At 40.4% G+C, this 17,319-nt stretch overlaps 1 protein-coding gene across 1 annotated transcript in view; it reads right to left on the reverse strand.

The window, feature by feature from the left end:
- KCNH8 (potassium voltage-gated channel subfamily H member 8) overlaps positions 1-17,319 on the reverse strand; it is a 371,847-nt gene that overhangs the window by 38,024 nt on the left and 316,504 nt on the right. The window contains exon 11 of the mRNA XM_032332057.1: positions 16,899-17,113. Coding sequence (XP_032187948.1) covers positions 16,899-17,113 — 215 coding nt within the window. The remainder of the gene's footprint in view (positions 1-16,898; positions 17,114-17,319) is intronic.

The following is a 17,319-nucleotide window of genomic DNA, read 5'->3' on the forward strand; positions in this document are numbered from 1 at the left end:
GCTTTGGGAGCTATGGACCAACTCCGTGATTTGGGAGTTCAGCAGTTAATCAGTGCTAAAAGAATTTGCAGTTTAAACTCATTATATTGAGCTGAGATTCCATGCCCCCCAATGACCTGCTGCTGATTAGGGTACAATGGCTCCTTGGTTAGCTTGTAAAATCAGCTACTATGTAATTGTAAGGAAACACAATAGCTGGTTTCATAAGAGTTTCAGGATACATGCTGAGTACTCTGGTTCCAAACCAGGTCGGTGAAGAAAGAGGCTCAGTTTGGTATGAGAAGTTTTCGCATCACAACTCCCGATGGCACTTCTAAAGCTAATGTGAAATGACTAATTTGCTGTCAAGGAAGCTCACTGTCAATTATACGCTGTAACACAACAGGTGAACAACTCTGTATTTTGAAAATAGTGTTTGTACCAGCAAACTGAACTGAGCTACTCTGCTAATTTAAACCACAGTGCCTTGGTTAAGCTCAGTTAGCCAGAGAAACTATATAGAAATATATATATATATATGTGTGTGTATATATATATATATATATATATATATATATATAACCATGATAGAGGGGTCATGGGCTGCTTCTACATGACCAAATACATATTCTTTTTTTTTTTTTTAACTATTTATTTATTTTAGAGAGAGAGCATGAGCAAGAGGGGAAGAGGGAGAGGGAGAGAGAGAATCTCAAGCAGACTCTACCCCAGTCCTGGAGCTGGACATGGCCTCGATTCTATGACCCTGAGATTAGACCTGAACCAAAACTGAGATTTGGATGTTTAACTGACTTTGCCATCCAGGTGTCCCCCAAAATGCATTTCTTTTTAAATTAAAGCCCTCTGTGAAACTTAAGCCTGAGGAGTATTATGTTTCATAACATTTACCCTTGTGCCAAATATTCAACAATTTCTAGGTAAAGAAGAATGTCTCACAGTTAGCAGATGAAGGCCAAGGTCCTTAGGTTACAGTTTTGTTGTACTCAAAGGTGATGTGTGGAGCACTGTAAGGAAGGTATTACTGACTAATTATATATTGACTGAAACAGTCCTTGTCAGAATTCACAATAGGAGTATAAACCACTGAAATTAAGGAAGAAATGTGTTTAAGTTTGCATTTTTGCTCCCCCAGTGGGGCTCTAAGAAGTCCCCAGAACAATAATTGTCATAGCTGAAATGTGCCTGATCTATCTTGTTTCCTTCTCTGGTATCTCCTAATAAAACATCCTGTGAAGGAACCATTCCCCAGTTATTTATATAATGGTATGTCTTTTCTATTTCTTTTCTTATGTAAATTTGTGTTTTCAGCCCGCGCTTTCATCCCAGGATAGACTCCTCCTTAACCTTGAGTGAAGGGGACACCTGGGTGGCTCAGGTGGTTAAGCATCTGTCTTCAGCTCAGGTCATGACCCCAGGTCCTGGGATCAAGTACCATATGGCTCCTCGTTTCTCCCTCTGCCTGCCGCTCCCTGTCCCCCCTTTCCCCTGCTAGTGCTCTCTCTCTCTGGCAAATAAATAAATGCATAAAATCTTAAAGAAAGATGGGAGATTTAGAGGAGAGTGTTGTGGGGAGAGGTAAGGCAATGACCTCTTTCCTGAAATTACACTAGGTAGACGAGATTTCAGTGTTATCACATGACAGCTGAATCACAGAGTGGCCGTTTCCAAGTCCGGACAAAATCACAGCAGTATTGACTTTGGAATCCTCTTCATAAAAATGTGAACAGTGAATAAAGCAGATCCATTTAGAATGGGCATAACTTCTTCAAGAGGGGCATTCTAAATTTATGAGCTAAGTCAGTTACTTATAGGTTCATACAAAGACATCATTCTTCTAGTTACACACATGAAATCTATACATGTAATTCTCGTCAGAACAAACTTTTCTCTCCACTTTTTTTTTTTAAATATTTTATTTTATATATTTATTTGACAGAGAGAGAGAGAGAGAGAGCACACACAAGTAGGGGGAGTAGCAGGCAGAGGGAGAAGCAGTCTCCCTGATGAGGAAGGAGCCCGACAGGGAGCTTGATCCCAGGACTCTAGGATCATGACCCAAGCAGAAGACAGATGCTTAATTGACTGAACCACCAAGGCACCCCTCTCTGCATGTTTAAGGTGATTATTTTCATGATTGCAAAATAGGCACCAGTGAATTTACTAGAAGGATGATGCCTTCACAATGAGTTACACATTTGTGGAAAGCAATCCCGGCCCTTCAGGTTTCCCAGGCTCCTGGATCGGACTGTGCTTGTAAAGTTGTGTCTTTGGGGACTGCAGGAAACTGGCATGTTGGATTCTTCAAAGAAACAATTCTGGCCTTAGTTGGATTGTGAAGGCATACTACTTTTAGGTAACATACATGCTTCCAAAATAAGTCATTTGGAGTCCCACAGTGGGAGTCATATTTTTCCTATTAATTTCCATTAGATCTTCTGGAGGTCTAAGTTCTACTCAGCACTGGCTCTCAACCATTGACTTTAAGTGTCTCCTCCTCTCTCCCTTTTTTGTTAATTGATTCAGAATTTTTAAATAGACACTTTTACTTGGAGAAGTACCATTAAAGTGATTCTGTGGTAAATTATTTAGAAAAACTGAAGAAATATTTTAAGGTATGGATACCCTTCTATTTATTAATGTATTTGGCAGATATATATTCCTATAGGCTAGACTTCAATAAAACGATGCCACACTCATCTGTCCAGCAAGCTGCATTGATCTGCCGCTCCTCATGTTTTCCTCAAATTACTAAATGATATCATGTGTGCCTATTCTATTTCCTGAAGAACATATTCTCATTGACAGGTAAAACAAAAACACAATAATAAAATAAAACAGAGGGAAAGCAAAATCAAATAATATACTTTGGTTGCACACCTTTCTCAATGTTTTAAAGTTTTCCTAAGCTGGAATTAAAAAAAAATAATAATAATGGAAAGGTCATCCTGGAAGGGCCAACAGCTCAGACTGGTTAACTGTTCACTAACTGGTCAGCCGTTGCCCGAGCGGCTGCATCCCGATGGACACAGCCTGATGAGGTTTCCCAGCCTGCGTGCACAGGGACTGGACCACATAACCCACTCTGGCCAATGTAGTGTGAACAGAAGAGACCTGTGCCATTTCTGGGTCTGGCCCCGAGTAATGCAAAGGCCGCCATGACCCTCCCTTTCTTAATTGGTGGGCTGGCTGGATACAAAGCGCCCGGTGAGGGACTGTGAGTTCCAGATGACTCTGAGGTCTGGGGGGTGTCCCAGCCACCAACTAGAGGAGGCTGGATTCCTGAGTCAGGTGAGAAGCCGCCACCTATACGCTAGGATACAAATGAGCTTTACTGCACAGATCGTTGATTCTACTTATTGTATTAAGTTACCAAGACTTGAGGCTCTTTGTTGCAGCATTTAGCTTGACTCAACCGATGGTTTCTTGGTGACCATTTAGGCCAGAGATGAGGAACTGGAGGCCCACAGAAGGAAAGCAGCTTGTTCTGAGTCATACAACTTCTATGTGTATTGAGTCTAATCCTGCGTATTCTTTGCTGTTTTTTGACAGAACCCGGTTTTGGTTCTTTGGTCTTTTCCCCATATATAATTCTGACATTTTGTCCCATCGAGACAGCGGTGTGGCCAAGAAAAGAAAAAACACAAACTGTACAACCTGGAATACAAATACGCTTTGGTAGTAGCCCTAGTCAGACCTGGGACTGTTTATGAATCCTGGCAAAACGCAGTGACACAGATCGGTGACCATATGTTCCGCTTTTAAAGAACTTAATCTTCCGGGTGGAACACGTAAGTGGGATTACCACATCACTAAAAGCTTAGCATCTTGCAGATGTTCATCTAAGAATTTTTCCTTAATCATTTTCCTCAATGACACGGAAACCAAATCCTTTAAATCCCAATTCATTTCACGGAACCGGATCTCCACGGATCCCTCCACCGTCGCAGACTTGTCATTAGGATGGTGTGCTGGCCTGCTAATTCGTAATCTTGAGGTACTTCACTTCCCCCTTCCACCTGGCATCTTGTTTGCTTCTGATTTCTGACTACTTGGCTACTGTTCCTTCAGTCAAAGCCACCACTCCTTTGGCATCCCAGGCTGCTGAGTTTAAATGGTGAGCAAATAAGGTGCCTCCAATCTGATGGACTGGAGGCCTCCAGCTTTGCCTGCTGAGCACAGTCTGTGCTGTGGTGTAAGCAGACTGTCTCTACCATATGTCATCGTCTCTGCTGTCTATACCCTTTTGAGGAACTTCACGGGAAAAGCACTATGAGAGACGTTTATCCTGGGACTTTGTGATTTGTTTTTAATTTTAATTTAATTTCTACCAACTTAGCTCATTTAGAGCAGTTTTAATTATACCACTCACTGACTCTAAGTTTTTATCAGTTGAGCTTGGGTTTGGGATTAAAGGGCTAATGGAAGAGATATTGTCCATGTTCAAGGATGACTGGGGAAATATTATTAGACTAGCAGAGTGCAAACAATGAAATATATACAGTAGTAACACATTCAGGATTATTCTAAAAAGACCCAGGAGATCCAGTCCTTGAATGAAAAAACAGAATAAAATTATGTTTTCAAAAAATCCTAACATACAGAGGTAAAGTATTCGCAGATTGATTGAGAAATGTTAAAAAATATTGCTTCTTTCACCTGTATTCTTTTTGTTGTTGTTGTTAGAGTGGGAGGAGAGAGAAAAGTGAAGAGAGGCGTAGAGGGGGAGGGGTAGAGGGAGAGAGAGGATCCCAAGGAGGATGCATGCCCAGCACAGAGCCAATGAGGGGCCCGATCTCACAACCCTGAGATCATTCATAACCTGAGCTGAAATCAAGAGTTGGATGCTCAACTGACTGAGTCTCCCAGGCACCTCTTTCACCTATAGTCTTAATCCTTCTCCATAACAGTATGTATAAGTACATAAAGGAAGTGCTGAGAACATTTTATTTCAATTGATAAGAAGGCCTCCAACTACTTACAAGGATGAAACTGAGTCTGAAAGGAATGGAAATACTATGTTGTACATCTGAAATGATCGTGGAGTGATTTCACAGATTTACTCTCAAACGTGGAACAAAGGAAGCCTGAAGAACCATTACGTGTATAGAAGACTGAAAACCATGTACTTGAAAACATTTTCCCAGAGCTAGTCGGTGACCACAGGGTTGTTAATATATGGATGGATTTTTGAGCAAATGAAAGTAAAATTACTAAGAGAAAGGACAAGTCAGATGACCAAACTACAGTAGTTCTGCTGTCTTATCCTCTTGTTAAGGAGATGTCTTTCCTGAAACATTTAGGCTCTGTGAGTTTTTGATGAGACATGACGAGTAATAGCATTAAGGTTAAGAAGATTAAAGTGAACGTTATTCTGGAAATTCAGTATAGCTTTTGCTGTAAGTCGGGATGCCTGAAGGAAACCAACTCTTTTAGGAGAATTATGTTCTGATTTGTAGCACAGTGCTTTAGTGGACAAATGTACTAGGCTGGGATTCAGAATACCAACATTTGACTCAATTTTATACTATTCGATTCTTTCACTAATTCTGTAATCTCAGGCAGGAACTGCTGGGACAGCGAGTTCCTTCATCTGTTAGCAAGGATTCAGGAGTGATACTAGGATTAAGAATTAAATGAGATGAGGTGATGTAAACAAAGTCCCTTGCTCCTAATTCATAGTTAATAAACATTTACATCCTTTCCTTGTCAGCGGTCGCACTACTAAATATGCAGTTTACAAGAGAAAATAGCATCTGTTGAGAAACATTTTGATTTTTTGACTGAATCTTATTTGAAACACATACTTGGTATGGTTGATGGAAGACTTCATTCCAAAGAAAAAGTCTACTTTGTGCAAAGGGAATATTCTAACTCATTTAGATATAGCAGTCATTTAAGTTCTATTCCTAACCAATGACTGGATTTTTCGTTCCGTGAATGAGTAAATTTTCTTTGCTCCTCCCTTTAAGTCACTTGTAATCAAAGGAAAATCTGAGTTTTAATAAGGGGTACTTAAGATCACTTCCAGTCCTAACATTTTATTCTGTGGGTATGGAAACTCTGTGTGTGTGTGTGTGTGTGTGTGAATTTCATTCCAGTCAGCATGCATCAAGCACATACTTTGTACTAGCAGTTTGACTAGGAAAATGATTACAAAGATGAATAAAATATAGTTATGGCTCTCAAAGAACTTATATATATATATATATATATATATATATATATATATATACACACAATGGAGTTGTCCACTGATAATTTGGTTGAGTTCTTCAATGATTTATTTTTTAAAACTTTTTCATGAAAAAAAAATAAAAATAAAAAAAAATAAAAGCGAAAGTTGTATCTATGAAAAAAAAAAACTTTTTCATGAAAGTATAATATATGCAGAACTGTGCACAAATAAAAAGTATACAGTTTGAAGAACTACCAAAAAGTTCTGTGGTTCATTTTCTCTTACATGTGAAGCTTGTTTTCCCACGGAAACATGTTTCCCATGAATGCTCCATTAACCTAAAATAGGGCTGGTATTCACTGCTCTAGGATTAAGGGACAGAGGAAAAATGTGTAACTTCGTTCTGATGGATGTACTTAAAACTAAGTTTCCATTGGGTTTAGGATTCAGTTGGCATGGGACAGACGTTGCAGTTCTTTTTTTTTTTTTTTTTAAAGATTTTATTTATTTATTTGACAGAGAGAGATCACAAGTAGGCAGAGAGGCAGAGAGGAAGAAGCAGGCTCCCTGCTGAGCAGAGACCCCCCGATGTGGGACTCGATCCCAGGACCCTGAGATCATGACCTGAGCCGAAGGGAGCGGCTTAACCCACTGAGCCACCCAGGCGCCCCAGACGTTGCAGTTCTTGACCTCCCTTGCTTCCTTGCAGAAGGAATGGACCAGTTTTTACCTCTCTCTTCTATAACTAGTCTCCTTTTCTAGGACATGCATTGAGCAACTTGACTCCAAGAGTATGGTGAGAGTTAACAGAAGGCAATGTTTGTAAAGTGCTTAGCATACAGCTTGGTTCACAGGAGCTATTATACCATTAGCAGCATCAACATCATCTTCACTTCATAGAGCCTTGTCAAGAGGGTGGACTCTGTTACCCGCATCTACAGCTGAACTTGAGGGCAGGCTCTGGGCTTCTCTGGTGGCTGAAACAACCATCAAAAATGGAGTGGGGAATGGAGGACCCCGGGTAACAGTGGGGCCAGGTGGATGATTCCTGGTGGTTGCAGCCTAGGTAGTATTTCATTGTGAAGGAATGGGCATAAGTCAAGTCTGTGTGTCTGTGTGTGTGTGTGTGTGTGTGTGTGTGTATGCAAATGGGACACTTTGTTATAGGCTGAATGAACATCTGCTGCTCCCTGCAGGATGGAAGTAACCAGAAAAGAAGGGAAAGAAAGACTTTTTGTCTCACTTATGGGATGGCAGGTGGCCTTTTATCCTCTGACTTTCTCAACTCGGCTAGCCCCTGCTTTCCCCAAGGAGCTCAAAAATCTAAATGTTCACTGTTCAACCTGAAAACATAAGCTGAAATACCTAGATATCCTCAAATGTGGCCGATCTCTTTGCAGGATATGTCTCATGCTATTTGACTGACAGATGGCTACACGGGACAGAATTCAGCCATGAAACAAGAGCCCATTCAGGGTGGTTTAAAGCTTTTTATGTGTCCTCTACTTTATTTGTTTTTATTTTTTAATACGTGTTTAAATAAGATTTGTTTTCTAAGGAAATGATGCTGCAATATGATTGCACAGCCTACAATGATGTGATTCCCCACAGTTAATACAATCACTGGTTTTGCTTCATTTGTCCGACAACTACCACTGACCACCCACCACTTTTCTGGATCTTTCTTATCTCAACTCTTCAGTGGGTCGGTTGCCATGGAAACCATCATACTCTTACAGTGTGGTCTCCCTCCCTCCTTGACCCCCCTCACACAAACACTCCCACACACAATAATTGATGAAGCCTGAGCAGCACTTGACTAGAGCTGAACCACTCGGTCCTACAGGAATCTAGAATCAACCATAGAGCTTCATCTACTCCCCACTTGAACTGAGAAGCTGCTATCTGTGACCATTTCTTGCCATTTGGACAGGAAAGAAAGACAGCATGATGACTGAAGGAGAGAGAAATGGAGAAGCAAGGAAAAATAAGAAATGTGGAGAAAATCCAACCTAACCCAATTATAAGAATTCCTGAGGCCCAGGTGTGTGCCCGTGCATGTCTGTGTATTTCATTTAATCCCCTAAGATACTGGGAATCCTTACAATAAATCTCCTCTGACTCTGATGCTCTATTTGAGTTGGATTTTTATTGCGTACAGTCAATGCCCTTATTGCCCCCAGACTTACTAGGATCCTCAGGCCCTTTGCCAATGACCCATACTAGTTCTGTTTTAAAATAAGGATGTAAAAAAGAATCAGTCTGTAGTTAGAGAAGAGGTTAAAAATAACCTTTTTTCTTCCTAGGACTATGGAGCCTTCATCTCTCTGAGGCAGGAGAAAGAGAATCTCAAGATTCTCTTAGACAGGAATGGGTCCAGTGGAGTCCATTCCACCCCAAGATCTTTCAGGGGGAAACAGATGGGGACCAGACTGATAGTAATGGGGGAAATGAAACATTAAGGCTGGGTAATCGCTAGAAGAAAAGAGGACACTGAGGGTCTTTTGCTGCACTCAAAGCCAGTGAGAGGTTCATTAAGTGCCAGAAATTCAACAGCAATCTTCATTTACTGAGAGCCATGGACATGAACACCATGTTGGCCTCTGGGGACCCTACCTAAAATGCAATCTTTTTTCTTCAAGGTAATATGTTTGCCACAACTTCTGCACACACAGAAAGACCAGTAGGAGAAAAGTTTCAGAACCTAGGAAGTATACTGGGTACAAGTAGAATTTCTAGGCCGTTATTTACTGAGCTTTTCCTATCATATCTGACACCATCTTAAGCACCATTAAACTGTATGTAGGTAAAAGAATTGACAATAAGACATTTCTTATAGAGAGAGTATCCTAAAATACACAACTGACAAAACACCTGTTGCTCCCAGGATAGCAGGGAAAGCTGACATGATCAGATGACACGAGAGTCCTTCAACATGCAATTTTCAAGGAACAATTACCTCAAAAAGGCACAGAATTAATTATGCTCTCTTATTACACAAAACTGGGCTGCAGATGCACACCTACAACCAGGCTACTCTTGAAGAGCTAAGTATCTGGGCCGCCAGATACGATTTTTTACATTATTATCATTCGGTAAATCATTTTCAAGAAAATTGCTTCCAAGTAGCCTAATCTTATTCCAGTCTGAAATGCGGACTAAATTTAAACCAAGTCCCTCCTTTGGAAATAGCTCTCTTTTCAGTACAATCTTGAATTAAATTGTAATATAGTCACATAGGCGGCAAGGATGTTGGCAAATCAGAGACTTCACCTGGAAGATCTACTCAGGCTTGTTTTTATCTATGGGAGGAAGCAGAGTCAAACCTCATGGATATAGTACAGCTTAATTACTTAAGAAATTGTCCAGGGCCAAGTGGTGCAATGGACACATTTCAATAGTACTTGGGAATTAGATGCTTTTTCCACTGCTATTTGAGTTTGAGATAGGGACTGCCCATTGAAAACTTCAAATAAAATAAAGATTCACCTCAGTATATGAAAGACATGGGGTCTAGACCCAGATGGAAATATGAATTCACATTCAGAGACCGCTGAAGCTAATGCTAAAGACCATGAGATTTACTTGAGCTGATTCTGCCACACACATTAGAGACCTTATACCTCACGGCTAACCATGAAGTGCAGCAGACCCATGTGTTACGCTCTGATGAAGTATTTTATAAACACAGGTCAGCTGCGTTGCTAAACCCTGGAATTCTCCGCATGTAAATTTGTTTCACACAGGAAGTTTGTAGTCTTCTACCCTAGGCAATAAATGTGAGGTGAAGAACAGTCCAGCATGATTTCATGGTTAAAAGTATTGATTCTCTACTTTCTGGGGGGCATTAGTGTTATAACATTTCATCCAATTTTCCAGAAAATATGTGTGTGCTTAGATTTGAAGGCAGGTCCTTTTTCATCCTAATACAACTTACTATCCCAGACTACCTGGAGGAATTACATTAGCTATATTGCAAGGGTTGCCCCCCCCCCACCACCCCGGTATTATTCAGCTTAAATTCCTCCTATGGCTCTTGAAAACCTCTCATGTGAAATTTGAGGGAAGTGAAAAACAGCCTTTCCAACTTAGATATTCTTTCAACATGTTCTTTTAAATCTTAACTACGATACTTTCTTTGGCTTTGTTACGTCTTAGGAGTGTAATTCTGAATTCTCTTAATGTTTCATTTTATTTTATTTTTTGAGTACACCATACGCCCAACGTGGGGCTTGAACTCGCAACCCCGATATCAAGAGTCGTTTGTTCTACCAACTGAGCCAGCCAGGTGCTCCTCTTAAATTTCATCTTACTTTTTAAAGATTTTATTTATTTATTTGACAGAGCGAGAGAGATCACAAGGAGGCAGAGAGGCAGGCAGAGAGAGGGGGAAGCAGGCTCCCTGCTGAGCAGAGAGCCCAATGCGGGGCTTGATCCCAGGACCCCGGGGTCATGACCTGAGCCAAAGGCAGAGGCTTTAACTCACGGAGCCACCCAGGTGCCCCAAATTTCATTTTAAATTACATTTCAAGGCTATGTGGCTGTCGTCTTTAGGACTTTATTCATCTTATCAAAATTTCACGTAAGTTCCAGTTCCCAAAGTAAACTTTTTGAAATTCATTCATTCACTCCTTGAATGTATATTAAATGTTAATTCTACGTTAGGCTCTGACTTAGGCACTGAGGCTATAATCTAGAATAAAACAAAGCCCACATAAAGTAGACATTCTGCTAGAAAAAAATGGCCATGAACAAGCAAATATACATATTAAAAGAACCTCAGATCTTGCTAAAAGCTCTGAAAAAGACCAACAAGGTGATGTGCCAGAGGATACACTGGAGAGGCAAACTCCAGAGCAGGTGGTCAGGTGAGGTGGGAGGAGCACCCCTGCAGCAAGGGAAAGCGGGCCATTTTGCTAGAGTGTGAGCTGGACTCAAGATGTCATCGGATGCATCTGAAAGGCAGGCAGGTGTTGGAATGCATAGGATCTTCAAAGTTATGGTCAGAAGTCTGGATTTTAACAGTCCATGGGGATCCATTGAAAAATTCTGAGCAATGGAATGACATGATCCAATTTATAGTTTTGAATAGGTTGCTTCTGGACCCTTGAGGAGAGAGGGTGGTAAGGGAATAAGAATAGAGGCAGGAGGACCACTCAGGATACCATTTCTCGTGTGTCATGGTCAGATTCTTTCAGCACCCACCACACCTACATGCACACACACACACACACACACACACACACACACACAGGCTGGTGATGGCAAGTTGACTCTTCAATTACTATGAAAATTTGCATTCCACTATATTTATTTATATATGTTCTAACTACTGCATATGATCACTCTGGAACTTTTGCAATAAATTATGGTTATATTTGCATTTGTTTCACTTGAGGGTCACTTGAGAATTTGCAGTGTTCAATTTTTATAACTACGCTATTTAAGCATGGTGCTTGGTCTATATAGAGAGTAGATGTAGATTGTGGGGAGCTGGGATGTTAAGGTAGTGTGGCAGTTTTAAACAGCTATGATAGGTCAGCACCTTAAACAACCACAGTATGATCAAATATGTCCAAGTGGGAAGAAGCCGCTGAATGTGAATGTCCTTGAGGGCTCCCTTGTCTCTGCCCAGGGGGTCATCCCTGTAGCCGCTTGTGCTATATTGGAGATGGGCATTCAAAGTCCTTCTCCTAAAGGTCACTGACCCTCAAGAAACTGGGTAAACATCCCTTCCTCTACTAAAGAGGTGGAAAGTCTGAAGGGGGAGACTTTATTATTTTTTTTAAGCTGATCAGATTACATGACAATGAGAAATTGAGGGAAAATGAGGTAACACTTAAAACTGAATAGGTTTCATCATTGATAACCCCTCAGTAAGAATTTATCTTTCCTTTAAAAAAATAATATTTTATTTACTTATTTGACAGAGAGAGACACAGTGAGAGAGGGAACACAAGAAAGGGGGGCGGCAGAGGGAGAAGCAGTCTTCCCGCTGAGTAGGGTGCTTGATACGGGACCAGATCCCAGAACCCTGTGATCATGACCTGAGCCGAAGGCAGATGCGGAACAACTGAGCCACCCAGGCACTCCTAGAATTTCTCATTCTTTTTCAACAACCATTGCTGTTTGTTTCTTCATAACCACGATACCACCCCTCAGTCAGTGTCTACCATGTGAGAAGCACATCCGTATTTATATGTAGCCATATTGATAACCGATTTTCAGTGTATTAGCATTATTAACTTTTGAAAACAGATATTTTAGATACTCTTCAATTATTTTATTTATCACAAATTCAAAATTCTTATATTAAGGCACTAAATTTCATAACTAACAACAAACAAGTTTGTGCTAAAGCCAATTTTATAGGGTCTACCATGAGAAGCAGTGAAGCAAATTTCTCATAATCGGCATGGACAGAAATAGCTAAATTAATCCATGCCATTGTTGGAGTTATCCAGGAGCTATAAATAAATAAGGCAAATAGAGAAAACACAGGGTGCCTATGATGTATAATTAGTATGAGATCCAAACCATGCTAGCTAGCCTTTCCATAAGCTAGAATATTATATATTTTAGTTAATTTTCCGACAAGAATCAAATGAGCTGTCATTCTAAAGTTACATAATTTATCATAGCTCTAGGAGTTATATCTTACCACGGCTACATACATATTCCTTCTAAATTTTGACTATTTTTTTTCCAATTAAATTAATTTATTTATTTTCAGAAAAACAGTATTCATTATTTTTTCACCACACCCAGTGCTCCACGCAATCTGTGCCCTCTATATTACCCACCACCTGGTACCCCAACCTCCCACCCCCCCGCCACTTCAAACCCCTCAGAAAGGATGAATACCCAACTTTTGTAGCAACATGGACCGGACTGGAAGAGATTATGCTGAGTGAAATAAGTCAAGCAGAAAAAGTCAACTATCATATGGTTTCACTTATTTGTGGAGCTTAACAAATATCATGGAGGAAAAGAGGTCTTAGAGAGGAGAAGGGAGTTGGGGTAAATTGGAAGGGGAGGTGAATCATGAGAGACTATGGACTCTGACTATTTTTTTTAAAGATTTTATTTATTTGACAGAGATCACAAGTAGACAGAGAGGCAGGCAGAGAGAGAGGAGGAAGCAGGCTCCCTGCTGAGCAGAGAGCCCGAAGCGGGGCTCGATCCCAGGACCCCGGCATGACCCAAGCTGAAGGCAGAGTCTTTAACCCACTGAGCCACCCAGGCACCCCTAATTTTTGACTATTTCTTAAAATGCTTTTCTGGTCTTTATTTCACAATGGGTTGACAATCAGTCTTCTCTTTACCCTGATGTTCTGCGTCACCTAATAATGTGTAAGTTCCAAGGGGTACCAGGTGAATCCAGAGGCAAAATGAGAAAGACAAAAGGCAGCCAAAGAGTGGGGGCTAAACTAATACATATCAGAAATAATGGGGAATTGGAGATAGAGAGCAAGAAAAAGAGAGTGATGAGAGCAGGAAGAAAGGGCTGAATGATGCAGCAGAATGACCACTTGATCTTTAAGAATAAGGATATATAGTTATCTTACATTGATATTGTTTGCATTTCCATTATGCAAATGTTCCTTCCTCTACAACCCACTGATCACCAAAGACTTCAACCCACTAAAAGTCCCGTGTGATTAGATATTTTGGTTTGTGTGTACATGGAAATTAAGGAAAGATGCTGGGTATCCCATTGAACTTACAGCAGAGTTGCAAAGCAAGAATTCATAGCCATAGGTCACCATCAGAATACAAATGTGCCATGAAGTTGGAGTAAGCTTATAAAGACCAGAAGACTTTTCCCCCAGGGTATGGAATAATGGGGAAGGGTGGCCCAAATTTATCAAGCCTTTAGGGAGGCATACCATCCCAACATCTTGAAGGTATATGTATGTGTATATATATATGCGTGTGTGTGTGTGTATAAAAATATATACATATATATATAAATATAAAGATACAGAGAGATTGAGAGAGAGAAGTTGTGAGTGATAAATGACTGGGAAAAAACAAAACAATAAAAGTTTCAGGGGTAAGTTCCAGTTCCCATTTGCCCTTAAAAACGTAGCTGAAAAGAAGCAATACTTCTAGTTCCAGCTGTAATGAAATACCTTGTATTGAACTAACCCTCGAGTAAAAAATAAAGCTGGACAAAATGCATAAAATAACAGTTTGAAAGCACTGGAGCAGTCAGCTCAGGGAAGACTTGAAGGGCCGTGGTCCCTGAGAGAAGAGGGGCATACCAACGCATGCTCTGCATTTACCCAGGCATCTTCTGGAGAGAACTCGCTATTTCATTGTTAGAGGGAATAGAGCACAATAGAAAGGAATCATCTTCCTGGCAAAGGAGACTAAGATGACGTTCAGGTGATACTGAAACCCCTGGGATTTGAAGAGTAGAAGCCTAGGGAGCAGGTAACTGCATCCGTGTGGACTTGGGCACATGAGCCAGCTGCTAAGAAGAGCACATGCACAGGGCAGCACTCCAAGACACTTGGAAGATGAGAGCACCTGGGAGAAGCAGAGATTTCAGCCACAATGGGTGCTGAGGAGATGGAGGGAAGTTCCAGCCCCACCAAACAGGAGAGGCCCTGGTAAACGTCTCAGGCTTTCAGCTGAGATTCCAGAAAAAGCACGTCAAGGGTGGAGGCTGTAGTTCCAGATGATGGGCAAAGCTGAACAGAGCAGCCTAACTAAACCTAAGAGGAACTCTGGGCATGATGAAACTGGTTGGTCGGAACTCGATCTGTCTGTCAAGAGAAAGCCTTACCTGAGTGGAGGAAAATAATAGAATAATTTCCATAAGACATATCTACATTTAAACAAAAGTATGACATCTGCTAAAAAGAAGGAACCAAATGGCCACAAGAAGACAAAACAACGCAACAGAAAGAACAGATAATGAAAATAATCTCACAGGCAATTCAAGTATGGGAGTCTAAAAATCACTCCAATTCATGTTCCGGTAAATAGATAAAAGGGGATAAAAGATTTGATCAGAGATACAGATCCTTAAAAAGGAATCAAATAAAAAGAAGACAGGGCTTGAGATCCATATCTTCCACTTTACTAGGCCAAGGCATGTTGGCTCTTTCTCTAGTCCTGGATTTCTTCTTTTCCTCTCTGGTTCCTTCCACCCTCTCACACACTTCCACACTTTAGAAATAGTTGTCCCATTAGGTTGTCTTAGAGAGTACAAAAGACAACTGTAGTTTTAAAAGTCCATGTGTCAAGGGGCACATGGGTGGCTCAGTTGGTTAAGCATCTGATTCTTGATTTTGATTCAAGTTATGATCTCAGGGTGGTGGGATCGAGCCCTACTGTGTGCTCAATGAGGAGTCTGCTTGAGATGCTCCCTCTCCCTCTCCCTCTGCACCACCCCCTCCGTGTTCTCTCTGTCTGAAATAAATAAATAAATAAATAAATCTTAAAAAAATAAGTCCATCTGTTGAATCAGAAGATATGAAAAGTATCTTCAGCAGAGACAACATAACTAATAGTGACAGCTATCTGTGTTTAGACTCTGTCCCAGTCACCTAAAAGTCTGTGTGACTACACACAAGTTACTTAGCCATTCTCACTTTGTTTTCTCTTCCATACAGATTGATCGATACCTTACAAAATCACTTTAAGCACTAAATGAGATGTTTATCTAGGAAGAGTGCTTAGCACAAAGAGATTCCCAACAAATACTGATACCTCCTTTTCTGTTTGCTATCATCCATAGAGAGCACACATTCGAAACTCGTTAATCTTGAACTTCAGAATGGGATACCATCTATGTGTTGACTGTCATTTGATATCCTCAATGAAGATGAAGTGCTATACAACTTACATTCTTTCCCTTCCTAAGTGAGGAATATTAATGACTAACAAAATGCCTACATAATATAGGTTTGTCAAAACAGTAGTTCCTTGAAGTCTCAGGGGAAAAAACAAATCGAATATTTCAAATATCTGGAACAAAATTCAAGGCAGCGATCAAGGCTTTTGTTGTTACAGAACACTATTCATGCTTTGGCTTGCCTTTCAACAATCATGCCTATTAAATCATTTGTGTCTCTGACACATGTAATGAAGTCATATTCGCGATCAGCTTAATCCCAGGATGCAGAGTGGCACCTATTTTGTTAGGAAAGCTGTTTGTATAAACTGAAACATGCAGCAAATTTATAATTTCATAAAATGCTCATTATACTTTCAGCGTGACAATCTTTGGCTTGAATCTCTTTATGCATATTCAGTCATTTTAAGATAGACTGTTTTGGGTACTGGTTAAGAAAAAGATTATTTTTAAGCAAACTCCCTAACAAGCAAGCAGAATAGTAAATAGTTACAAACACAGCAAACTCTAAGCCATATATTCTATGTCGAAATCTTTCAATTCTGGAGAAAACACACGACTGCAGCTAAATATTATACGACACTGAAATTGACTCTTGTTATAAGCACATGAAGGTAAACAAGAAAGAAACTGAATTAAGGGAGGTCATCTATAAACAATACTTTTCTAGAATGTTGATAAATTCCACCCTTGACTTCTAGCTAATTATTTGGTTGTTCAACTAGTGGCTGAATAATCATACCTTATCCATTCAGAGACTTTCACAAGGGAAGTCATGACATGGGCTTTTATTGTTATAAACAATCTCCAGGTCCCATGGTTTAGATCTCAGCATTAATTAGAAGTAAGACTTACATCACTCTCATGACCTTCTCGAAGGTTGTATGTGAGATCATGTTGAATGTCTTCCATGAATTTGTGAGCATATTCTGGGTAAAGGTCTAGCACTTCAAAGAGTCCTTTGAGGATGATACATTGAAGATCACAGTAGGTTAAAGCCTTCACATCTGCATTGGTCTTGATCACTTGGTCCTTAATTGATAGGTTTGCTCCAATTAAGTCCCCTTTCCCTTGAAACAGTGAAAAAAAGAGACATGTCACTTCCAAAGAAAAGCAAGCTGGGACTGGAAACTTCATTTCACTTAAAGGCTTCCCTTCTCTGACATGACACTGCAAAAGAAAAAGACACCTTCATCTCCGCAGCCCTAAGATATGGGGCCTGGTATTTCTTTGTTTGGTGGGGGAGCTTCCTGTACACAGTAGAATGTTTACTGCC

This window comes from Mustela erminea, chromosome 1, assembly GCF_009829155.1.
Source record: "Mustela erminea isolate mMusErm1 chromosome 1, mMusErm1.Pri, whole genome shotgun sequence".
Lineage (NCBI taxonomy): Eukaryota > Metazoa > Chordata > Mammalia > Carnivora > Mustelidae > Mustela > Mustela erminea.